General features: G+C 41.4%; 1 protein-coding gene across 9 annotated transcripts in view; it reads left to right on the forward strand.

Annotated features, from left to right (window-relative positions):
• Nucleotides 1-644: 644 nt before the first annotated feature.
• Nucleotides 645-27,339, forward strand: part of rmdn2 (regulator of microtubule dynamics 2) — a 39,156-nt gene continuing 12,461 nt past the window's right edge. The window contains exons 1-6 of one of the 9 annotated variants that reach the window (XM_086180232.1): nt 961-1,008; nt 2,342-2,458; nt 3,800-4,233; nt 19,426-19,606; nt 19,714-19,816; nt 21,164-21,224. In XM_086180232.1, the coding sequence (XP_086036358.1) occupies nt 3,809-4,233; nt 19,426-19,606; nt 19,714-19,816; nt 21,164-21,224 (770 nt within the window). In that variant the 5' untranslated portion in view covers nt 961-1,008; nt 2,342-2,458; nt 3,800-3,808. The other 8 variants (XM_086180235.1, XM_086180236.1, XM_086180239.1 and 5 more) reach the window with 8 other exon arrangements.

A 27,339-nucleotide genomic window follows, 5' to 3' on the forward strand; every position in this document is an offset into this window, starting at 1 on the left:
TTTCCCCGTGCCAAGTCAAGAAACATCAGCCAGAAAGAGGTGGTTTGTATTAAGAATCAACTGTTGAAGTGATACTACACCCCAAAAATGTAATTTGTTTTTCAAATAATCTTACAAAGGTTTCTTGAACTCATAAAGATGATTTTCTCTCCTGCATCACCTCTTTGTGACTCCATAATGCAGAATGAGACAGTTTAGCTGACAGCAAGCAACAGCAACACACACACACACACACACACACACACACACACACACACACACACACACACACACACACACACACACACACACACACACACACGGTGTAGGCTGCCATGCAAGGTGCCACCCTACTCATCAGGAGCAATCAGGGGTTCAGTTTCTTGCTCAAGGACACTCCGTCATGGTCACCGGGGGAAGCGAGGATCAAACCAGCAACCCTTCGGTTGCTAGACGGCCACTCTACCTCTGAGCCATGCTGGTCAACCCCTTTAACTCTTCTCCCAACTCTTCTCCCCAGAAAAAGCCATTTGTTTCACTCACGCCAAGTGAGGACAGCACCATGTGCACTCAAGTCCAAGGTTGATTTGATAATGCATGTGTTTAGTAACTATTTAAATCCTCCTGCACATTCAGTCAAAGTCCTCTGCAGGGACACTGTTGAGACAGGAACAAATACCACAGGTGAGTGAATTCTGTACTTTTAATTTAAAAAAAAAAATAGTATTTGAGGTTGAACAAAAGTACCAAACATGTATTTATTAAATTTATTCAAGTTTACAAAAGATTTTTGAGATTAACATACATGTACACGTACACAAACAGATGATTCCTGTCATACAAGATGATATTTCATAGCTTCCTTAAAGTGTAATCTGTGGGCTGGTCTATGCATTTGTTTACATGCAACACATTTCAAACAGGATGGTGGTTCTGGTGAATTTTGGTCAGTGATTCCTGGTTCACATGTTGAGAGGTTATTGAATGAACTCTACCGAAATAATCAACTGCAAACCTACCTGAAAAAAGGTAAAATACTCCCTCGTGTAACTTCGTAATAATAATAATACTAAAAATAAAAAACAAGAATATATAACAATAATAATAGTCCTCATTTATATTTCACTTTTCCTAACAATGTTAAAAATTGCTTAACTGAAAATAAAACCAGGCAGATTAAATAAATTTGAGCTTTCAATCATAAATAAGATCAAAATAAATGCATGTCTCACCCATTTGCACAAGCCTTTACATACAAAAAGAAAAGTTGTAAGAAGAGACTGAGAGAGAGAGAGAGAGAGAGAGAGAGAGAGAGAGGGAGAGAGAGAGAGAGAGCATTCCACTTGGCATCAAAAGGTAAATGCCTCATCAGCTTTAGTCATAAACTGTGACCTGGTAATAAGCTGACAAATCTCCGTACCTGGATCTAGTGATCCAGATTGAACATACGACGACATCAAAAGGGCCAGCGTGTATGCCAGTGTGAGCCATTTACAGCCATAGAGGTGGCAAGTAAATTCTTAAAAAATCAGTTCAGAATTTAACAGGGAGCTAACGTAGGGGGCTAATCCAGGGAGGTAAGCTCAGGGTTAGTGTGATTTTCCAACTGTGTTCCTGTGATGAGTCTGGCAAATAACCTGTTTCTAGAGACTGACCAAGGTGGGAAGAAACAAGACTTGACCACATTTTTGACCTGACTGTTGAAGCAGAGATGAGTGTCAAATATCAGACTGCCTAATATTGTTTGACAGATTGCTAAGATCAGAACCATGAGAGCTGAAGGTATTTGGCGGACCACACAGAAAAACAAACCTCACTGTTAGCAATAATCAAATGCTTTGATGCACTTTGGTCTACATTGAGAAGAATAAATGGAATTAAACTCTTCTGAGTGTGCCTTGTTAATTGCATATCATCATAATCAACCAAAAGAAAATGAAGGATATGTCTATAAAGTGTCAGTTTACAGCTTCAGTTCAATACATCAGTTACAGCATCAACTGCAGTGTGTGGGATGATCAAGGTTAACTTTTACCACAAAATTTCCATCACTTTTTCTACCTCCTAGAGAATTTTTTTAAAGTCCATTAATTTTTTGAAATGTCTGTTTACACATGAAAATTAAATCTATGCCAATATTCACTAGAATATATTTAATTTAAAAGGATAAAGTGAAGTTAATTGGTGTTGGAGACTGTTACCACTGTCAATCTTAATTGAATCACACAATTACGTAATTTTGAAAAAAAAAATTCCGTGATGTTTCCAGCATGTACTTATCTTAATAAGTTTTGTATTAAATATTTAGGTTAGACTGTTGCTGGTGTTTTGCCTTAATCTTTCTTTAACCGCCGCAGAGTAGCGGAACCCTTCATTGCCCTGCCCTGAACTCCTACGGAATATTTTGACCGTTGCACCAGAGAGCAGTCAAGTCCTGTGGAACCACCTCTAACCAAACACCCCTCCCTTTACAGCTGCAGTAAGGTCTAAAATACTGTCGATTTTGCGTTTATCTTGGTATAAGTTTTTGTGTAATGAGATGCCACAGTGCTGTTTTAGAAAGAATTAAGAATTTAAAGTGTTTTAACCGCATAGTCTCGGCGATTCACTTTGTTTTGGTCGTTCCTGTGGACTGTGAACACAGTTAGCAGCAGGACTAAGTTTCTCTTCCGTGTATCTACATGTCATGAAGCCGGTTAATTATTATGGTTAGGGATTATCTATGCTTGAGCCAGACAGACAGTGAATTTCCGATTGTGTTGTTGTGTAGTAGAGCTGCTGTCTGCCGGCTAACAGGCTCGCAAGGCGATTATCGTGTTGATCCAATTATTCAAGCTAGCTGGTGAGATGTGATTAGCGTAGCTGCTCGTAAACGTGCTGCAGATAAGTGACAATCGGCTACTAAATACCCTTTAATTCTGTTGTTTAATTTTATCTAATTATTCTATCCTGAATTTAGCAACAGCGGCTCGAATGCAAAGTATAACATGAGTTAAAGGGTACTGTGTGCCAAAGGTGAAGTGACGAGCTTTTTTGACCTTCCATTAAGCCAGACATTTGGATATCAGGCTATTCTATCATCCACTGAGTCCTCTGACAGATGTCTCCATTCTCAGGTTGGATATCTTGTTTCCTAACACAGATGAGAAAATAGCTGTGCTTAAATTTTAGATAAGCCCCACATTGTTCCCTCTAAGAGAAGTACAGAGTCCGGTGCTCTTGTTAAAAATTAAAGTATTGAATGCAGATCATACAGCACTGACCAATGAGAAGAGGGGGAAAGGTCAGCGATTAACAAATGTATTTGCCAGCTGCTCTTTGTCACAGTGTGTCGAAATCAAGGAAAAACTAAAGATTCCCAATGGTCTGTCATCCGCTCTGACATGGTCATTGTTCATATTTCATATCAGTTCAGCATGAAATTATTTGATCTATCACTTTTTGCCAGTTTATGGCCATTTTCGGACTGTAAACATAGTTGGACTTTGACCTTGAATGCAGTGAACGGCAGGTGAAGACAACAGATCAAATGGAAGCTATTTTAGATTTTGTATGTTTGAGATTGCAATGCAAATTTTGAAGTAAATGCAAAGGGGTCGCTGTATCCAGAGTTACTGTAGAACTATTTGCTACCATTTTTTATTTGAATAAGAACTGAAGACATCTATCTATCTATCTATCTATTATGATAATCTGTTAACACAGAGAAACATAATTGATGACAGGGTATATATACTGGCACACTTATCAGTATCTGATCTTTAGTGGGGAACAAAACATTGAAAAATGAATTACCTAAAATATGCTCTTTTCTCTGCAGGCCTCTTGGATGGCAGACAGAAATCTGGTTCTGGGAGCGCTGGCTGGAATGGCTGGCATTAGCTTGGCTGTAGCATGGTACCAGCGCTCAAGGTCTTGTAGACAAAGAGGCTCATACTCACAGTACAACAACCGTAGGAATGAACAAGCCAGGAGCATCACATTGGTGGATGGTGCTGATCTCCCCAGCACGCAGGCCGAACTCCTGGTGAGACTTGAAGCCTTAACCCAGATTATGTCCGAGCTGAGGGATGAGGTAAAAACGTTGAGGAACACCATACCGACACTGATGGGCCAAGTGAGCGAAGAGCTGAGGGGACGCCAGGCTAGCCCCCACCACAGGACCACGCCAACCCGAAGGAAAAGGGCCTCAGGCTACGCCACTGGGCCAAGAAGTGCGAGTCTGACGACAGATGAAGCAGAGAGTGAGGGAGGGTGAGTACCTTAAAAATATGTATATACACATACATAATTTTATAATTTGTTGGTAAGTTATCGCTTAAATTTGAGCGTAAAGTGTCTGGATGGTGTTAACAAGAGCTAGAGCGACATGAGGATCTGACACATACTGACGCCAACAACCAAGTGAAAATACAAACTCAGCTACTGCCACACCAAGAAGCAGGTGGGAGAACATGAGTGCAGTGACCGAACTGATAGGATGAGAAACACCGGGAACAAGGTCGTGGCTGACGAAGAGCAATGGACTGACAAGACAAAGGCGAATGACTGTAAAAACCCCAGATTCTTCTCATTATAGTGACATCACAAAACTCTGCCCTGGGGAAATGGTTACCTACCGTTTCTAATGCGTCCTCTAAATGAATTGTTCAATTTTTCCACTCCTAGCGTGTAGTAAACCGGAATTCCCCCGAGTTGGCTCATGACTTGTGGCTTTGAGCACTATCCTGAATTTGCAGCAGTTCTCATGACATCATGTGTTGTGGGGGACCATTTTCCAACTTGAAGTTTATTTGTTAATATCAACATTTGTTGACCATCTAAACATTTAGTATCCTCCATTTTTACGTATAAGCTTTGGTTGCTGACAGGTCAATAGGTCAAGCTGACAGCACATTTTAACACCGCCCTCTGCTGGATCACAAAGCAAACTACTTCGGAAGCTCTGTAAGAAGTCATTTTAGTTCATATAAATTGAAGGCCTGGAGTTGTTTTTTTCCCACATTCATATCATGAATAATAATTTCACAATTTGACATCAAGACAAATAAGAGCAAGAACCCTGATGTTAAAATTATGTCAATGTTGCTGTCTCATCTTGAGCTTAGAGCCTGAGTTTACTAGGCAGGAATTTGAATATCTGGGGGGGGATCATATAATAATTTACTTTACCCCTTTTTATCACTTTAACACAGGTTAAAGGTTCTCTAAGTCAGCTTCTAGAAAACTGTCTGTGGACATACATATTGAAGGAAATGAGTAACTGGGTAGATAGCTAAGGTATAAAATGGTGTTTCAGCCAAGGGAGCATGTGTAATTTTGATATATTAAATGAATGTCAAACCATAGGGCAGAGGTGCTCACTGTCAGTCTGTGTCCTGTCAACACAAGCTGCCTTGCAGACCCGCTTTTGGTTAACCTTGCTGCAGATCTTGAGCTGTCAGGGCTGTTGAGCTGCACAGACTTTTGGGTCGAGGCTGCTGAGATCCGTTACATGCATTACATCTGCCGTCATGTGCATTTTTGTCTCCCGATAACAGTCTAAAGTCCCCTTGTATGCCTGCTGATTTATGTACATGTTAGTGTGCATTAGGCGGTTAATATTGGAAGCAAACATCATGAGCACTTGTAGACTTTGTGTTCTAAATCCTAGTTATGTACATTCGCCTGCAGTGCTACTGTGAACAGCAGACTAATCAAGCACCACATGCCCAGTCATCCTCCTCTATCCACAGCCAAACGCCTTGAACTCACGCCAACCCTTGATAACGTAGAGAACAGATGTGTTTCTTTTGAATGGACTACCATTTTGAATCTCAGCTTATAAAAACAAATATCCCAGTTAAAGGATGATGATTAAGCCAAGGCTTTAGGGTTTTTCAGCAGCCAGGAACACAGAACTTTTTTCTTGGACGTGACTGAATGCATCCTCATCTGACGGCTCAGAAACTGTAGCAAATCTGTTAAACAATTCGGAGAATGAAGACGTGAGATACTTTCAGGTATTTGACAGGCGTTCCTGCACACAAAGATCCCTGATAGCGCTTGGAAGGACATCGTATCTGTCATTCAAACACTTAACTTGGATTGACCTTTCCTTTTTTTTGTTTAGGAAGTAGAATGCGTGTGGTGCCAAGAAGCGATCGTAACGTTTGAGTGCAGCGGCTTTTACATCTTAACACTCGCTTTCAGGTGTGCAGTGAGCCTTAGATTAGAGCCGATCCGCTCCTCCCTACTTCAGCTACTGTCCTCGCTTTGATTAATCAGTTGCCTCGAAGCACATTTTTGCAACAACAACACAAAGATTGTACATCCAGTTCACACTGAACAAAATACCTGTTGTGTGTTTTGCTGTCTGTTTTCTCCAGAATCATTAATCACGCACACACAGGGTGTTTTCTTCAGTTAAGCTGAAGACTGTTATATAGTAGTAGTTGGATAAAAGTACTTAGTTTAACATTTAAAGACGAATAAAACATCTCTTAGGTTAACTTGATAAAAAATGAAAAACAGACAAAAGTCCTTGTAATAAATTCCCCAAAGTATGTTACATTGTTCAGTCAGAGAAGTGGTGTTAAAATGTAGTGTATCACACTGGAAACAGTTGAAGTCACGTCAATATTATGATCAGCTTGTGGACACGTACCAATAAAAAGCTGTAATACAGCTCGAGGAAACCAAACATGTCAACACAAATGAAGATAACTCATAATAACAGGGCTTTGCATACTCACGGTATGCATCACTCACTCTATGAATCCCTCTTTTTTCAATGTGGTGCACCAGTAAAGGTGCTCTTACCACATTTTATAAATTACTCACAATTTACAGTTTCTTTTTGCCGATACTCTGCCAGGATGCACCACCTGAAGATAGGATTCAAGTAGCAAAAAGTTTGGCAAACTTTATTTAACCTTGTTAATCTAAAAAAAAAAAAAAAAAAAAATCTTAGATTTCAACAAACATTCAATATTAACATGCAGCCGTGACTCTTACGTAGCATCGTAGCTCTGTGAGTTGTGTACTTTATTGTGTGACGGACCTATTTCACTTCCATGCCAGGTGAACAGACATGAAGAGTCCTTTGAATGGATGTGAGGATTAGGAGTGTAAACTGGCTCCATCGGGGGAACGCTCCATGTTCCCTAAAGGGCTGGAATTTCTTCACTGATCCATTCCCACTAACCTCTCCACCACACACACACACACACACACACACACACACACACACACACACACACACACACACACGCCCATGTAAATAGCAGAGCGGCAGAAAAGGCTCTTTAATTATGGGAGGTGTGTTTGTGATGCGATTTCTTCTGAAGCATAATAACCTGGGCTGTAATTAAGAGCATTTGATGCGGCCGACGGCTGCCAATCACAGCCTGGGCACCACTTATGCTAGAGGGCAGCTTTATGCTTTCCTCTGTCTGATCAGTTAGAGGCAGGCTGAACTATTTAGCCATTATGATAGAAGAGTGGTATGATGTTGTGGTGCACTAAACAGCAACATCACTTCATGTAATATCCAGCAGACGCTGGTACTTAAATGAGGGAGAAAAAAATGATCTGTCAATGTAGTTTTCAAAAACAAAGATTAGTAGTGAAGGAAGGCAGGATATTTTACAGTTTAGAAACAAAAACCTTTGAGAAATATTGGCTACTAGTCAAAACTAGTTTTACGTTTGGGTGTAATGTCAGTAAAAATCCAATATTGCGCATCCTTTTATTATATTCTGACAATGTACACGGCAATACAATATGTCTATGATACGCCAATGTCAGCCAATATAGCAGTTGGGGTTTAGGAGCTTATTAAAGATCAGCAGCTTGGTCTTGTATGCTTCCAGAGACGTCTCCATCTACAATGCACCCGGGCTTGCCTCGTCTCCAGAAATGGAGACCTGAGCGTGACATAATATTACAATTATTGTATGGTGTAGGATCTAGTGTCGATCACAACAGTGAACATGTGGACCTAAGCACTGAATGGTTGAGTCTTCCAGCTGTTCTACTCACTCCTTGTATGTCATATCAGCTTCTTTGGAGCTACTCCTCTCCAGGTAAGACCCATCAGTCAACTCGTCTGTGTGCCAAGCTGTCAGAGGCCTCGTTTAGACGTGTCTTGTAGGAACTTGTAATTCTTTGAACAGCACCCAGTGGGTTTATTCACATCACTTCGATGTAGCTCAAGGACATTGCCACTTCTTTTTTCCTTTTCCAAAAAAATAGCATTTATGACACTGGATAGTTGTTGATTTAAGCATCAGTTTAGTTTAGTCACGGGCAAGCTTGATCAATACATGCATGCATTTTTAAAAAGAGCAAAATGAGTTCATTGTCTGCTCTGCAATTAAAAGCTTTAGTCTAACGTTCCTCTGATGTCATGGGAGGTTTTTCCCCACAGCTCTCCATAAGTCATTCTTCAAGCACAGTGTGCAGTTTGTTTGTTTGGGTTTTTTTGGAGTACATTGTATACAGAGATGTACAGATGCATGTATGTGTGTGTGTGTGTGTGTGTGTGTATATATATACAATGGGGGAAATAAGTATTGAACGCATTAACTTTTTTGTCATTACATTTATTTCCAAAGATGCAATTCATGTGACATTTCTTCCAGACACTGGTATTAACTCAAATAATCAACACATGAAAAGAAATCACAACATTCAAATCCATAAATGATGATTATGTGGAATTATGTGCAATAACACAGGAAAAAAGTATTGAACACACTATCTGAGACTGGTTTAATACTTTGTTGAGAAGCCTTTGTTTGCAATGACAGCTTCCAGACGCTTCTTGTATGTATTAACTAATCGCCCACACTGCTCAGGTGTGATTTTTGCCCATTCCTCCGCACAGATTGTCTTTAAATCTTGAATATTCTTTGGTGCCCTCTGGTGAACCTTTTTCTTTAGTTCTTTCCACAAATGTTCAATCGGATTTAAGTCAGGTGATTGACTGGGCCATTCTAACACATTGATTTTCTTATTTTTAAACCATTGGAGAGTCAACTTTGCCATGTGCTTCGGATCGTTGTCCTGTTGAAAGGTCCAGCCACGTCTCATCTTTATCATCCTGGTGGATGGCAGCAGGTTCATCTCAAGAATTTGCCGATAGATGTTTCCATTCATTGCTCCTTCAATTATATGAAGTCTGCCAGTACCATGAGATGAGAAACAACCCCATGCCATGATGTTTCCACCACCAAACTTCACTGTTGGTATAGTGTTATTTGGGTGATGTGCAGTGCCATTTCTCCTCCAAACATGGTGTGTAGTATGACAGCCAAAAAGTTCAATTGTGGTCTCGTCTGACCAGACAACATTCTCCCAGTATTCCACAGGCTTATCCAGATGCTGTTTAGCAAACTTTCAACGAGCTTCAACATGCCTTTTTTGAGGAATGGAGTCTTGCGGGCTGAGCGTCCATAGAGGCCATGGCGGTGGAGTGCATTGCCTATCGTTTTCTCTGTAACACTTGTACCTGCTGCCTCCATGTCTTTCTGGAGCGCTTTCCGGGTGGTCCTTGGCTCTTTGACAACTCTTCTGACCATCTTTCTGACCCCCTGGTCAGAAATCTTGCGAGGAGCTCCTGTGCGTGGCCTGTTGATGATAAGGTGATGCTTCTTCCACTTGCGGATAATAGCCCCAACGGTGCTTACTGGAATACTCAGATGCTTTGAGATAAGTCTGGAACCAGTTCCATTCTGATGCTGAGCAACAATCAGGTTGCGAAGGTCTTGAGAGAGCTCTAACAGACAGCAGGGGTCACTGGTTGCAGAATTTGAAATGATAACGCTAAAGCCTGAGTAATTTCCTCAAACTTCCCTCTTTACTCGTAATGATCATAACAACCATTTCAAGTCTTCAATAGATTTAGTGAATTATTCCAGTAAAATACACAACAAAGCAGTTTAGATGCTGATATCCAAAAGGCCAACCAACCTGGATTCTTGAAATTGGCTGCCCATAAACCAGTGGGTGACATCACGGTAAATGATGTGACTGTTCTGATGTATTTCTTGCCTGTTTGCATACCAAAGTGTCACATGTATGTAGTTTTGTACTAATGCCGCTTTCAAAATGATCTTCTTCCTCATGCTATTTTTGGAACAAGGTGTTACAACACCCAAACGTAAGCTCTAGTGGAAGTGAAACGAGTGTGAAGGCGTGAACATGCGATGAATTACAGCATTCATCCTTGTCACCATTTGTGCGTGACAAATGAGTGACGGGTTATTTTTTCAACAGAAGGGGGTGTTGGATTGCTAGAAATGATGGTAATGTTATCAGCTATGTGGTTCAGCAGCTGTTCGGTGGGAAAGTAAGTGTTAACATCTAAGGAGTCAACCCCTGCCAAGCCTTTTGGGGAATAAACTGAACACCCTGTTGTCTGTACACTATTGTTGTGGGGAGAAGGCTCTCATTGGTCCCGTCACTAGAGCGACCTGCTGAATAAGCTGGGCTGCATGCTCCAAGGCCCGCTGATGTTGGGATGGTAACTTGGGTTTGTTTTGAAAAGTGTAACCGAGGAGACTGCCTTTGCGAAGCTCTATTGAGAGCTCCTGTCATTGCCCCTTGGGCTCTTTATACTGAATAGCAGTCTCTTCTGGTTAGCACACATGCTGTAATAGAAGGTGAGGAAATGCAACACCGTTTGTAGAGTGGTTCAGCTTGACACGGTGACTGTCTTTATGAAGCATGCTGCAAAAAAACTTCTCATCTTGCCATATTTATTTTTCTAATGTTAAGTCCAAATGTCAAAAAGCACTTACTGAATAATGTTTCCCGAAATAAGATGTATACAATTATCCTTTATTGCGCCGCTCAATGATTTGAAAATCGCAGGAAGCCATCGTGCGATTGAAACTGCATCTCTATTAATGCTGCAGTTCTAATCGTATATAATCATATATAAGCGACTGATGCCATCAAGTTGTAGTAACTATGAAGCAAGAAGTCACATGGTACGAATGAAAGGAGTGAGAAATCCGTATACAGAGTTGGAGCGAGTGATGCATGGATTGATGGATAGGTGGCTGCAGGGCAGGAGAGTGGCGTTTGCGGCTACTGAGTGACGAAAGCTGTTTTGACCGTCGCTGTTGCTTGATATTGTTTTGACAAGATTTTTTAAAACTGAACAGTCGCTGACCTGGATGCCATGCAGCTGTAGCAGGAGTCAGCTGTTGTTTTTTTTTTGTCACCAGTGGTGAGTGTTGGCTTCCTGTTTCTGTAAAAAACAGGTCCCATTTGAAACCAAAACATGATCTTTTCTTACACCTAACCAAATGTTTTTGTGCCTAATCCTCACCAAACCATGTTAAATATGAGTTGTAAGAAAGTGTCAGGGCAAACAACTTCTATACCTGGATGGGTTTGAGGTTGTTCTATATCTCCAAAAGACTTAAAAGACACATCATCAGATACTTAACTGTCATTTACCATCTCCTGCTAATACAAGAAAATAATTTCTGCTGAGTCATGTTAGTGGTGACGGTCTCAGAAAACCATCATTGGCTGCACTCTACATCCGTCCACTGCTAATGGTCTTTTCCATGTGCATTACAAACCAACATTTGTACTTGTAAATGTGTCTTTGTTCATGTATTTCTTCAGGTATAATTGAATATGTTGTTTTTCCCGCTCTTAAAAGCCTTGAATTGGCTTTAGATATAAAGACTATTTCTTGTCCTGGGCGAGACATTCAAAGGCCTGGTGCTATCTTATGTAGCTAATCCATGATGAAATGGCACTGCCATTATATAATGTTCTTTCAGAGAAAAGCTAGTGATTTTTCAGTCATAATAATAGTTCCTACACAAACATATTTACATTGCATAAACACAGACTAATACGAATAGATCCTTAGCACCTCAGTCTTTTAACTGATTGATGGGCCATGGAATGGCGTGACAGGAATGCGCTGATCACTCAGTCCTTCACTGTCTGTCTCTCAAGCTCCAGAGTAAATAACTGCAGGGAGCGAGGGAGCACAGATTGTTGAATGAATAAGATGACAAAAGAATGAATGAATTAGGGAATGAATGAATGCCACAAGTCCACTATTAAATGACTGTGACGTTAAAAGCCCAGCCCTGTTTCTCGCCAGCATTGTTCTGTAGTATGTAGGAGACAGACAAAGAGCAAGACCATAGAGTCAGAGTAAACACAAAAGAGCACCCATTCAGATTTTTTTAAGCCGAGGCACATTGGCCAATAAGTCGTTTAAGCCTTGAATGCAGCTTTTAAGGTTTACTCAGGGGTTAGCGCGGAGAGGAGGATTGTAGATAGGCTTTGGCATACCTTCCAAAAATGACAGTATTAAAACAGGTGAACATTAAAGACAAAGTCTGGATTTCTTAAATTTACAGTGATTCTTCTTTTCCTACCAAACCCCTTGATGTGAATGAAATTTGTTCCTATGTATCATGGAGTTCTCAGTGTATATGAATAGATGTCATTTTTGGCAGAAAAATAATCTTCAAGAAGAGCTGGACAAGTGTCTGAGGCCTGCTAATAAAGACTAGCCCTGTAACAGCACTGTACGTCTCATATCACTGTCTCCTATATGTGGTTTGGGCTTTTACAGGTAAAGATGCACTGAACAACAACAAAAAAACAACCTTTCATCTCAAAAAGAAAACAAAGGTTAAAAAATAGCGTGTGTAAATGTGGAAAGTGAAGTTATGAGGTTAGAACAGAACACCAAACTATTCATTCTCTTAATTTAAGTTCTTGAAATTGAATTTCCGTGTACAGCAATGCACATCTACTGTAGTTGTGGAAGAAAGCCAAAGTATTATACTTATGCAATACCAGAAATAGTTCTTCCTGAATATTATCACTATTATCGTCGAATGAACAAATAATGTACACAAACGCATTTCATCCAACTGTATATGCAAAGCAGTGATGCATCTCATGTTACGTAACTGTGGATTCTTGGTCATGTGCAAGCTGTGGACTGGATTCAATCTGGATGGCACATGGATCAGCACCATTATTCCAATCTCCGATCTGTGAATAACGCCAGTATTGGCACCTGATCTGAGAAACCATCATTGCTTTGACTGAATTTAGAGTGAAAACATAACATAACATGAGCCAGACATGAAAATATTAAACTCTGGTAAAGATGACACAATTCCTCCCCTTTTCTCAGCGCACCTTTGCAGCTCCATTGTTCTTGTTGACTTTGTCAGCTGTGGTGCATTATTTTTGACAGCTCCATTCTTGACTGAAGAAATCTCTGCAGCTCAAATGGCCTCATATTACTCCCATAATCACAGCACTCCGGGTTGAAGGTGTGTGTTGCGGGGTGGAGTCAGGAAGCAGCCTACGGCACAAGGCACCTGTTGGGTCTGTGGTGTTTGTGTCTGTGGCCCGCTCTGACACATCCCTCCAGAACCATGGCTTGCAGCCCAAAATATTCCCTTAACCACCAATGACGCACATGAAGCCACTGCCAACACTTAATAGAGGCTGTTCATATTTTCACCCCTTCTCTGTTTCTCATTTCTACCTGTACTGTTAATAAAGCGTTTTTTTTTTCTTTTTTTTTACTACTGCTCCTTAAATGTTAGCTCAAGGTGTTAGCACATATTTACAGTAGTTGAAAGGGCACCATAAAAGTTCTAATGCAAGTGTTGCGTGCCTCACCCTGACAAACAAGTCTCTCTGTGTTTGCAGAAAAGCCTTCAGGTATCCATGTTAAGACTTCAGGAGTTTCTTAACAGCTAGTATTTATAAACAATCCAGCGACCCACTTATGTAAACAAACCAGGTGCTGTTGATCTTTTATAATCAGCACCTGGCAGAGAACCAGCTGTAAAAACACTCGTTAAGGCCAGAATTTGATTGATCTGAAAAATGTTGTTGTTTTCATTCCATCACGTAAGTCAAAGACGTTTTTTTGGGGGGGGGGGATTATTTATTTTTTAATGCGTCTGTCTCTCTCTCTCTCTCTCTCTCTCTCTCTCTCTCTCTCTCTCTCTCTCGATATATATATATCTATAGATATAGATATATAGATATAGATATAGATATCTCTACATATATATAGTTACAGTTATAGATACAATATCATAAGAGCGCAGTTTTTTTCCACAGCTACTGTGTATATTTTATATGACGAGAGGGTGTACCTTGTCACACTGACTATAATCCTGTTGTCTGCAATATCGTATAGAAATATATTCCTTGTTTGGATGGTTTTCCAGGGAGAGCTGTAGAAGTGCTGAATGTGTACTTTAAGGGTTTATGGGTTTATTCTAATTACCACTGCAGAGGAAGTTCTATTTTCAACATGGCTTTTCTGTTTTTTTAAGCAGGATTATACGAAATATACTGGCCTGGTTTTACTGAAACTTGGTGGGTAGAAAATCATAAAGTTTTGGAGCAGGGCAGACTCACTGGGTGCCTCAATGGATTTAGCCTCACTTTTGCTACCTTTTTGAGATCTGGATTTTGGGCCTACCAAATAGTTGATTTGAGACATTTGTTTACAAGATGGCACATTACTGCCCCTGATGTGACGGTACATCAATTATTCACTGACCAACCCTTAATTTACCTCGACCAGGGCAGTTATGTTGTGAACCCAGTTGGTTGGTTTGTCTTTCAGTCTAGAATATTTCACAAAAACAATAACACTGAATTTTATTGAACTTGACCAAGAGGCATAGCATGGACCATGATGAAACCACTCTTTTTTTTGGGTGGGGGGGGTCTATCTTTTTCCTCTGCACCAGCAAAATGAATGCCTTCCTTGAAGGTGACTTGTGTCCTCCGACTTGAGGGGATGAACTGAAAAAGATCTTGGTGGCCAAAAGTCAAGGTCACTCCAACCTCATATGAGCTCCATATGTCAGGAACATTTTGAAGAATTTTCTTCAAATGTAGTACAAACATTTCCTGACTCAAGCATAAATATAATTTGGGGGCCAAGGTCACTGTGGCAGGCTTGCTTTGCAGATCACATGTGAAACGTTTTCCTTGTTTTCATAAGAGATTTCATTTCTCATACAAGTGCTTTCATTTTAGTCACAGTGATTTTGCATTCATTTTGAAGCTTTTTGATTTTATTTGCCCAAACCTTGGCTGTGAGTTTGCTTTGTCTTTTCCCACACTCCTTTTCAACATTGGCACTTATTTCACTCATTTTCTTTGATTCCTTTAGTTTTTTATCTCTGCTTGTGCAAATTGCACATTTTAAAAACTTCCAACAACAGCATCCATTTAACACAATTCTTCCTTTAATTTCCTTTTGATTTTTCCTCAAGATATTATTTAAGCATTTGAGACACATCCAAAGGCGAGAGCGAAATCCATTCAAAAAAAATCATCCACATTGCACAGAGCAGCGGAGCAGCATAACATTGGAGAAAGAGCGAAGATAGGCTACATCATTTACCATTAACTAGGCAATCGTCCCCAATGAACAACAGCAGTCAATATGAATGCCGCAATCTTTCCATTGATATTTGTCTTCACTGCCCACATCCACAGGTGGGCTCACCTGACTGTAGTTCGCTTTCACAGCAGCTCCTTAAATTGTTCCACAGCCTGCACCTTTTCATCTCAATTGATCCATCTGATGATGTTTATGAATGATGCCTTTTTTTTTTGTGTCAAAAATGTAGTGACTTCAACCTAAAGAGCCGCTGAGAGGCTAAGAATGGGCCCGGATGTCAGATGTGCAAAAAAAAAAAAAAAAAAACAAAAAAACTGAGATGCAGGTGAACATAAGTGCGAGACCCCAGGCACAGTATATCAAGTATGGAAAATAAACTACACAATCTAACCACCCACCAACACCCGCACTCACAAGCACAATGAAACCCAATTTGGGACCTTGAGGCTTACAGTTAGCTGCATTTAGTATATTTATATTATTCTGACACTAATACAGCCATTTAACTTACTTTTATTTTGATGCAGAGATAATGGATTCAGCCCGTGTGTTTGTGGAGGTAGGCATAGACATGTTATTTTGAACACAAGGGTTGCAAAACAGGCCAGAGGCATACGATGTTTTAAATACAAAAGAAAAAAATAAACACCACGCATCACATGCAAATAAGAGTAAACAATAATATAATTTACTGGAAAAATAAGTTTTATTTCAAGATTTTATGCTGATAGACAAATAAGAGATAAAAACCACTCTACTAAACTTCCATGCTTAACTTTCTTCTGCCAATGTCCCTCTTTCATGCATTCCATTGTCTTGGCTTGTTGCACCGCCTCTTGGGCCTGTGCTGTCTTCTGAAGCTCCTGTCTCACGACCCCCATTACCTCTTTGGGCTCTTCCTCAGCCTGAAGCTCTTTGTCCAAGACCATCACTTCTTCCTCATGCCCTTCCTCTTTTGCTGGAAGGTGGGCCTCTAAGAGACCTGTTGCCTCTGTATTGTCCTCCATCTTTGTCTGTTGCTCTGTATCCACGATAATCCCTTCCTCATCATGCCCTTCCTCTTTTGCTGGAAGGTGGGCCTCTAAGACACCTGTTGCCTCTGTATTGTCCTCCATCTTTGTCTGTTGCTCTGTATCCACGATAATCACTTCCTCATCATGCCCTTCCTCTTCTGCTGGCAGGTGGGCCTCTTGGACCTCCTCTGCCTCTGTATTATCTTCCTCCTTTGTATGTTGCCCTGCATCCAAGACCATCACTTTCACTACATTCCCTTCCTCCTCTGATGGCAGGTGGGTCTCTGGGACCTCTTCTGCCTCTGTATTATCTTCCTCCTTTGTATGTTGCCCTGCATCCAAGACCATCACTTTCGCTTCATTCCCTTCCTCCTCTGATGGCAGGTGGGTCTCTGGGACCTCCTCTGCCTCTGTATTATCTTCCACTTTTGTTTGTTGCTCTGTATCCAAGACTTCTTGGGCCTCCTGGACCCTTTCTTCTTGGTCAGGCTCTTTGTCCTCATACCATTGTTTTGCATCAGAGATGCTCACTTCCTGCCGAGCGTCCTTCGGGACCTGCTCTGTCTCATTACACTCTGCTTTCTTGTCCTGCTGCTCATTCTTCCACTGGGCCTCAAGGACCTCTAGGAATGTTTTTGTTTCTTCTAGCTCAGCCTTCCACACAGTGTTCTTGGCCTGCCACTCAGCATCCACTTCCCTATTCTCCATCTTCAGCTTGGCCCTCAAGTTGTCACATTCTTTTCTCCACACTTCAGTGTACTGGACCCTCACTGGCTCTTTTGGCTTATCCTCCATCTTTGCTCTCCACTTGGCCTCCCTGAGCTTTCCTGCCTTCTTCCTTCTTGGAGCCATTTTTCTCTGGTATCACGAACGTTGTTCAAACACACGGCTGAAAGTGGTCTTCTTGGTTGTATTTTCGATCAGACATGAACAGGTTTGAGATGTATTAAATGGTGAGTTGTACTGTTGACATATATGCCTTCTCTAAATGGTGTCATGATGATGATTCAGAATATAAATCTGACATCAATAAAGGAGACTATTAAGGCTACAAAGAGAATAAAATATGATCAAAGTGAGATAGTCAGAGATTAAAGACAGAATTCTGTGATCAAAATGAGACCTCTAAGATCAAAGTCAGAGGTATTTTGTAACATCACAGAACCCATGGCCTCATGCCTTCAACTGCTCAAACTCTGGAAATTCTTAAAAGCAATTCAATAGAGAAACAAGCAACTAGACCAATGACAACTGAGAAATGTAGTTGATTGACATTTGTAATACCACTCCTGCCCAACACTGCTGCGTGCACACACACACACACACACACACACACGGAAATTAGTGAGGGCCACGGGCCATTTGGCCCCCAATTTAGCCAAGAATGCCTCCAAAAACCATGTTCTGGGGGCCAAAATTGCCCCCAAGTTTTGCCAACAACTCTTTATTCTACAGGTGTTATTAATAAGGTTGCGCTGATTACATGAATGCGAGCGTGCCCACCCCTGCCTCTCACACACAGACAATGCTCCTCACCACTGTACATATCCTTCCTGAAGTTGCCGTGCTGCGGTAGATGATGGACGCTACTTGGTGAAGCCAGTTAAACCAACCACCCACCAAAGTGAACCAGTCACAGTTCCTCCACCAGATCCTCCCAAAACTCCCACAAACATGTCGACGAAGAGATGTACCCTGTCAACAACGATTTTGAGCTGGAAGCCCGACTGGTCTTATCTAGTCTGGTATGCAGCTGCCTAAGTGAGCGTAACATTACTTTGAGGCACTGTAACATTACCATTACATCATTCATGGTGCTGTGACTGACTCGGTTAACTAATTTAGCAAATTAGCTAATATTTAAGCTAGGTAATCCTAAGTTTCTTTTGCTTGCTGACATATCATGGTATACTCGACTGATAATATCAGTGAAGCGTGACAGACACAATGAGGCACCACATGGTGAATGGGAAACTTATTAAGTTGTGTTTTATTTCACAAACTAGTTCTTATAAACTTACTATTGAGGCAAACTACTCTGTTGTAGTACACATGCGCTGTTGGCTTTTCAGTATCGTACACTGTGGGGTTGCAGTGGAGTGTGACATGAGAGGAGTCACAGTGCCCTCTATTGGATACACAAGGATATAATTTCTAAGGAGAACGTCATATTAACGGCATTTTATTACTGAAAATTACTTGTAAAAATCAGCACCAATCATGCTCTATCCATCCATCCATCAATATTCTTCTGCTTATCCTGTTAAGGGTTGCGGGGGGGCTGGAGTCCATCCCAGCGGCTTTCAGGTGTGAGGTTGGGGTTCACCTTGTACAGGTCACCAGTCCATCACAGGGCCAACACATAGAGACAGACAACCATTCACACTCACAGCCACACCTACGATCAGTTTAGAGTATCCAATTATCCTCGTCCCATCTTACATGTCTTTGGACTGTGGGAGGAAGCTGGAGTACCAGAGAGAACCCACGCAGGCACAGGGAGAACATGGAGACTCCACACAGAAAGATCCTGTGATGGAGCCGGGACTCAAACCTGCAGATCATCATGCAAAGTTTGGAGTTTGACTTCCATGTAAGGACAAAGAATGTGTTTGGGTCTAACAGTGTAGGCAACTACATCCTTAAACACTTTGACAGAATCAAACACGTACACACACCATCATCATCATCATCATGATCATCATCAAATATCCACTTATACAAAATTGTACTATGAAGGATGTTGAGGTAGTTTGTTCTTCATAGATTTTTTTTTTTTAACTGTCACCAAGTGTAAAGTCATCACCCTGAATTCACAACTTGTTCCCAGATTGATATCAGTTTCACTGAAGCTTAGGTGAAGATGCACGTCTGGCTGAAGTCACAATGGAGACAGTCCAGAACCACTTGGGTGTTTGGTAGAGTGCTAATCCAACAGCAAACTGAAGGTACACCTTTTAGTTTTTGTGTGCTAAGAGTTTGCCCCGTGTGTGTGTTTTTTCCTGCTTTCAGGTATATTACTGCACTGACAGATACTGAGGAAGATGAGAAAAGTGATGCAGAACAGAGGGAAGAGGATCACCTGACAAGAAACAAGTTAACTGTCCTCCTTGAGTCGATCGATCGTCTTCACCAGGGAACCGAATCAGAAAAAAGGGAAAGCCTAAAGATCCTATTAGAGCAGCGAGAGGAGGTGTGTTCAATTGGCTGTAAATCACCTTTCTACTGTACACTGTTGCATGTTTGCAATCACCTGTAACTCAGTGCAGAACTTCCTGACTGAACACTTGTACTTTCCAGTTCGGGCAGAACTCTGCATTTCTTTGGCGACTAACCCGAGCTTACTGCGATTCTCATGACGTCAGCACTACCGTGGAAGAAAAGAGGAGCCATGCAGAAAATGGTAATCTTGTATTTCTGGTTTCACATGTGATTCTCATTCACCAAATTGGATGTAAATGGCTAAAATACCAATATTACTGAGAGACAGGCTTAAATATGGCTGTGCCATATCATATTGTCCATAATATTACATGACAAATCCTCTCCGTGGTCATATATATGTTATCTATAGCATGTATGGAATAGTAGGAAGCAGCATGGAAATCAGCAGTGATTCCATCCATCGTCATCTTCCGCTTATTCCTTACTAGTAAGGGTCGTGGGGGGCTGGAGCCTATCCCAGCATCTACGGGCGAGAGGCGGGGTTCACCCTGGACAGGTCGCCAGTCCATCGCAGGGCCAACAGACACAGACGAACAACCATTCACACTCACATTCATACCTACAGTCAATTTAGAGAATCAATCAGCCTAGTCTCCAAATTGCATGTCTTTGGACGGTGGGAGGAAGCCGGAGTACCAGAGAGAACCCACACAGGCACGGGGAGAACATGGAGACTCCACACAGACAGATTCCGCGCCTGAGCCGGGACTCAAACCTGGAACCTTCTTGCTGTGAGGCCACAGTGCTAACAACTGCACCACCGTGCAGCCCTAGCAGTGATTCATTGGTTACTATTTTATGTTATTTTTTAAAAATCTGTTTTCAACTCTTGATTTCAGAGTGCTACTTTAAGGCAAATGGGTAGAATTTGTAGCAAAGATGAAGTTGTCAAAGATTCAGAATTGAGCTGTAATTTCCAAATTCTTAGGGATTATGTCTTCACGTCAAGGCCAGTCTGAACTTGAAGTGATAAATTTCTGTGTCATTTATTGTACATTGAACCTGTTCCCTTGCAGTTAGGGGCCAGATTTTTTATTGTTTTTTGGGGGGCCGGTGTCAAATTATGCCAAATTCTTTCAGTAGGAAAGTTTACATAAGGAATGAAATAGTAGAAACTGTCACATGAACAAACACTAATGTGACCTTTTGAGTGACCTTTTTCTTTGTAATCCTTCCTCATTAGAGTGACTGCAATCAAAACTGGGCAGGTGCTTCCTGCAAAGACATTTGAGTCACAGCATTTGCCATTTTAAGAGAGGGATGTATCGAACACAGGGGCAACATATGTAACATTTGTGTAGATATTAATAGAGCAGATGAAGAAGAAACTTTGATCCCGTCCTGGATTAAACATCAGGCGTATTACTTAAATCCACCCAGTGATGCTTCTTGATTTATGTGTATCCTGTTATGTTGTCTCCATCATCACACCCCTTGATTCTACTAATTTGCTCCTCATCTCTTTTGTCACGTGTACAAGAATGACGAGGCATCATTATCTGTTTTATCGTTTCATTCCTCCCAGGAAAGAAGGTTGGTGAGGAGGCCGTGACGCTGGACCCAACATGTGCTCACAGTCACCAGTGGTAGGCTGAAGTTGTTTACTCGTATCACTAACGGCTGAATCCAGTTAAAACGATACTTCACCCAAAAATGGATTATGTCTTTCAAGTCCTCACAAGTAGCTTCCCTTCAGCTCGCTAAGAAATTTGTCTTTATTTTTAGCTCAAATCAATATGTTCATGTATTACTTAGCATACAGCTGGATAAAGAAGACCCAAATTACATCAAACAATGTACTTGAGACTTGCAAATGTTGTTTGTTGTTGTTAGCCATTAGTTGCCATTAGCTTCAAGCTAAATGCATTTGGCTGGGTCTTTCTCCATTCTGGAGTCACGCAGAAATGGTGCAGCGGTGGAAATAAATGTCTTTGTAAGTTCAAGACACCTTTTTCTGAGTACTTGAAAGGCAAAATTTTCTTTTAGGGGGATGTATTGCTTTAAACTTGTTAATGTTGTGAGACAGGATGAAAAACATCACACGGGTACTTTCCCTGAATGAGCTGTTCTCAGGCTCTTTGAGTGGCATGTCTGCCTGGAGCTGCTGGTCCTCCATGTTTGACTGGGTGTCTGACTCAGATAATTATGCATTTTTAGTTAAACTGACAAATACATTTTCTTAAAGAAAGAAAGAAAGAAAGAAAAGAAATAGTGGTTTTCAGCAGAGCATAGGACAGTTTATTTTGCACAAAAAAAGAAATAAATTTGCAGAATCACAAGTAGAATTCTACAGGTGAGATTAAGAAAAACACTTCTAAAGGGGATCAACAAGCTCATCAAGCATTTTGTCATATACAGAAGAAAAACAAACAAGCAAACATAATCAAAATGCAAGCACAGCAAGCTAATTAAGTCAATTGCTGTATATTTTCGGACATCCCACTTGCAGATCCCTCCCTCATCCACCTGATACTGTCACATCCAGATTCAGGAATGTAAACACAGCCTGGGTCAACTTCTGATAGACTGACAGCTTTAGCATTGCTGTCGCAGTTCCTGTGTGTTCATGGTTACTCTGCAGTGGCTGAACGTAGTCACGTTTAGTTTGTGGAGCTGAAGCACTTTTAAGTTTCACTTCTTAACACGTGTTTGCTTTGTACCGTATGTGCTCTTGCTGGATTTGATCCCTGAAATGTAACTTGAGATTTTGGCAGCCCCCATGTAGCAAAGATTTGGAGGAGTATTTCGCAGCTGTAGGTGATTCTCAGGAAAATTAAAGGAAGCGCCTCTCCTCTCTTTGTATGCCCTCCCTAGTCGCTTGTGAAATCCCCTTGCTTTTAATTAGTCGTGCAGAGTGGGCCTGATGGTACGAATCCTGTTAGTATTTGTGCAGGCCCCAGTGGTGCATTCCTCATCTGAAACACTGCTCGTGTCAAAACTTGACTGCTGATCATACATGGAATCCATGGCTTGAATAGAGAGGTGAAGATTGCACCAGATTCAACTCGGATAAGCTTGCAACTTTTTTGAATTAAAAAAAGGGGGGGGGGGCTAAGTCTGCTGAAGATTTAAATGATACGAAGCTCCTTTCTGATATACATTTTTTTCCAGCTTCACCATTGAACATATTGCATGTTGCTGAATTATTGTACACAACAAAGTTCATTCAGCTAGAAAATTAAATAAGAAAAAGAAACATTTAGCATATATTAGCTTTCCTGTAGAGTATTATAATAATAATAAGACTTTCCCCAGTATGACTGTGGCACCATTACTCCCTCAGTTGGAGTCCCGAGTATTTTAAATCCTATGATTACTTTCACAATAAATACGTGTGAAGTTTTCTCATGGAAAACAAGCTTCCACTGCAGCTCAGGCCAGTGGTCCTGTTTGCTCTGTGCGTTAGGAAATAATTAGCATTAGCTCATGCACATACTGCAGCACTTGAGACGTCAAAGGGAATAGAAGAAGTGTGTTTGTTTAGTTAATTAAGGGCAACAGCTTTAAAAAAAAAAAAAAAAAGGGAAGCTTAATGCTTAATCCTATATCCACTAATGGAATTTGTAAGGTTCTTAGACTGAGCAGAAACGCTGTCTAAGTTGAATGGACAGGGCAGAGAAAGCAAGGCTGCGCTGGGAGGAGGGAGGAGGGAGGAGGCAGAGACTGGGGAGGGTGCCAGGCGGTGTTGCAAGGAGGTAACTGTTTACTTAGCGTACCGATGCCGTGAGAAAACTTGTCACCTGTTTTCCTGAATGCCGCCCAGCTTGTCACAATTTGGCAGATGTTGTTTAGACGAGCAGTTTCTGCTTTACAACGGAAACTATTTCAAAAGTACTTTATATAACCCCATTGAATAAACAGCTTTTTAAAACTTTACTTTGCCATTAATCCAAATTTATCTCTGCTTATATACTTATGTACTTGTTTCAAATGGTCGATTTTTTTTTTAAACTTTGATGAGTGACACATTTTTTTGCAAGTCCATGTGTAAATAAAAACGTTGCAGGTGCATCTGTATTCTGGGAGCGAGGCATAAATGGAAGTTGGAGTGAAAATAGGATTTTGACTAACATACCCAGTGATGTTTTATTGTTGTTATACATCCCTGCATGCATGCTACATATAATTTAACCATTCGTCATAATTTTGTGACATCTTAAAACAGTAGTCAGTACTAACTGATACGTTTGAAAGCTGGTGCACAATCCTAATAAACTTGCTCCAACTACATCCTCGCCGAAGGTTTTTTTGAAACGTCATGAGTATTTCAAAAACTATTGTGTTAAAACCAGTTTTACACATCTTAATTACCAAGTGTCAGAATCGTGTTCATGAGCTACCTGTATTTCCAAGGGCAGGTTTGAACCTCCCAAGACAATTATAAAATCCATATAAATCATTTTTTATAATTGATTTATATTGTATTGTGCAAATACATACTGTCAGTATGAAATATGGCCTAGTGTCTATCCCTGCATGTTCCTATTCCTACACATTAAGGGTCGCGGGGGGGCTGGAGCCTATCCCAGGCGTCAACGAGCGAGAGGCGGAGTACACCCTGGACAGGTCGCCAGTCCATCGCAGGGCCAACATAGAGAGACGAACAACCATTCACACTCACATTCATACCTACGGTCAATTTAGAGAATCAATCAGCCTAGTCCCCAAATTGCATGTCTTTGGATGGTGGGAGGAAGCCGGAGTACCCGGAGTGAACCCACGCAGACACGGGGAGAACATGCTAACTCCACATCACTCCCCATCTCTCCTGCTCCTTCGTGCTGTAGCTGGATGCCTCGAACCCTGTGCCCGAGCCGGGACTCGAACCCCGAACCTTCTTGCTGTGAGGCCACAGTGCTAACCACTGCACCACCGTGCAGCTGATCATGTAAGATAAAAAAGTTAAATTTAAGTAAAAGCCAATTTACAAAATTTATTTTGTGAGGTAGATTTTTTTTATTTGATATTCATATTAGCCTGAAAAATCAAGGCTCTTTTTCTCTTCATTCCGTAAAGCTGACATTAATTGCAATATCATGTTTGAGAGCCGCGCCTTTAAAAAACACATGCAGCATCCTTCCTGGTTGGCCGTTTGAAGACCTGGAGTGACGATTGAAGGTGATGTCCGCTTAACATTCATCACTTCAGAATAGATGACACATACATTCCCTCTCTGTCAAGCAAAAGCACAAGCCTGAGGGGTGGATGAGGCCTGTTGAAGTGGAAAGTGTATGAGGGCACTTGTTGGGTCCGAAGGCACCATGGAGATTGATGCTGTTGCTGTTGCTGTCGGCACAGTTCTACACCACCTCTGCAACTAAAAACTAGTCTTATTTCTTGCACTAAATAGGTGATGTGATCACCCGTGCTGGTTTGTCTGTTAGCAGAATGTTTAATGATGAAATACGGCCGAATGATAGATTCGATTTAGGAAATGATCTAGATTCAAGCACCATCTATTTATTGCTAAATCTGTCAAAAATGCTAATTTATTGTTTTGTCTGTAAAACTGATGTCTTCTTCTTCTTCTTCTTCTTTTGTGTTTGTGAAACAGAGATGTTCTATTTACTATCATAGATTGAAAACAAAAGCTCCAAATCATCAGATTTGAGAAGAAGAATCGAGCGCAGATTTGGCATTTTTAATGAGAACACAAAAAGGAATCATCAAAATAGTTCCTCTATTCTACACCTCAAAAATGTTCAATCTGTGTGCATGGCAGCAATCTTAGGGCTCCTTAGGTCTCTCACAATGACAAATTTTGTTGGACATTAGATTGCCTCAGAAATGATTGTAGTAAACAATATTATAGTCCGTTTAATAGTATATAATGCTGTATGATCTTTCTTTCCTCCCATGATTATTCAGCTCATGCGAACACAGCCCATGAAATGCTAGAGTGCTGCTTGGCACTCTTGCGAATGATATTTCTAGTCACAAAAATGGTAAATAGTACATAGCTTAGCTAGCGGGAGTGCCTGTGCGGTCTACTACAGGTGTTAAACTGGGATGGGGGGCAGGATGCATTTTTGTGTGTGTGTGTGTGTGTGTGTGTGTGTGTGTGTGTGTGTGTGTGTGTGTGTGTGTGTGTGTGTGCGTGCGTGCGTGCGTGCGTGCGTGCGTGCGTGCGTGAGTTTTGCTGTGACTGTCTGTCACTATGCATTGGGTTACACGGGGTGGTCTCGTCACAGTGACTGAGACGCCTATTTACTATAATCTTAGCGGGCTGACAGCTGGGAGATGTGCGCATTCTTGAATCGCCGCCTTTGTTTGTACGTGCATTCTCAATGATCCCAGTGAAAATCAGTGAAATCAACTCTCGTAAATCCTTGACTGAAGGGCCTCTGATGCTACAAAAGGCCTGTGGATAACGCAGGGACCCTTCAGCACAGGAGGGGGGACACGGGGGTCACTTTGACCTCTGCAAAGGCAAGTTTAATATCAAGTGTGCACCTCTGTTTCCGCGTAGTGTCACCGTGACAGCATTGTTCTCTGTTCCTGGTAGCCTTGGAAACCCTGTGTGTGCATAAACTTCAGACCTCAGTGTACTATCACTGCAGGAACACTTCACACACAGCTTCAAATCCCAAAGAAAACACTCTCAGCTCATTCTGTCATGGGCACAGACTCCCACACATTGTCGCACGCAGGTCGTCCTTGAATTCCTTCAGTTCCTCCTCCTGTTTCTCTACAAGTTGTAGCCTGGAGTCATGTCTGGCCCTCTGGGTCATTGAATGAGGTCTCTATGCTTGGATTTGAAGGCTGAAATCAGTCTGCTGTTTCCTCCGCGCAGCTGACACTTAGGACCTTTTGTTTTTGCCTAGTAGAGTGGGGGATTTCACTGAGCTACGATAAAAACACAGGCTAACCTTGCGCAATTAAGTGTTATGTCTTCCTCTCGTATCCCCCACCCTGTCATGTTGTGCCGCCGCCCACCTTTCCTCTTCTTGATATTTCCCTTTTCTTGCCTCAGACAGTCAAGGAGAGATAGTATTTCAACTCTGAGAAGAAAGGATAAACAAGAGTAGGAAGGCCCCTGAGGCTAGACACACCTCTACACTTTCACAGCCCATCTCCTTATACACTCCCTCCCCTTATTTCTTTCTGTCCTCACCTCTGCTTCTCAGCTAAACCCTGCTGCTGTTTCACACCATAACAAAAGAAATGGGAACAAAAACATCCTCCACTTTGTCTCCTGCATGATGCAGACGCAGATTAAACAACAGAAACACAGGCCTAGAATGATGTAAACTACCCACTCTCTTCACAGGGGAAAATCCAGGTAGAGAGATGAGCAAGTGCTATTTTACCCAGAATCCAAACTTGGCTCTGTACACACTTGAAGAATTACTACATGCTGAATAATGGCAGAGCCAACCAATCAGGTCATTCTGTGGCAGCCTGGATGGATGTTGAGCAATCTCTCTCCCGCAGCCCTCACCTGGGCGATGCTCGACCTCACTAACGATTACTATTCCCCTCTGGTATGCTGCATCGGTCGCTTTCCTCATCTCGCCACCGCCTAGATTTATTGCATGAAATCACATCAACGCATTACAACAATGTAACTGGTTATCGTATCTCCCGAAAGAAAACTGCAGTCGTCTGAGCTCATTTGTTTACTTCTGACTGAACATTATCAGTGTGAGTCAGGAGGAGTCCACTGCTGCTTTTTTTTTTTTTTTTTAAACAATTAGAATC

This window comes from Aulostomus chinensis, chromosome 16 (genome assembly GCF_037954235.1).
Source record: "Aulostomus chinensis isolate RoL2024-O1b breed Wild chromosome 16, RoL_Achi_v1.0, whole genome shotgun sequence".
Taxonomy (NCBI): Eukaryota; Metazoa; Chordata; class Actinopteri; order Syngnathiformes; family Aulostomidae; genus Aulostomus; species Aulostomus chinensis.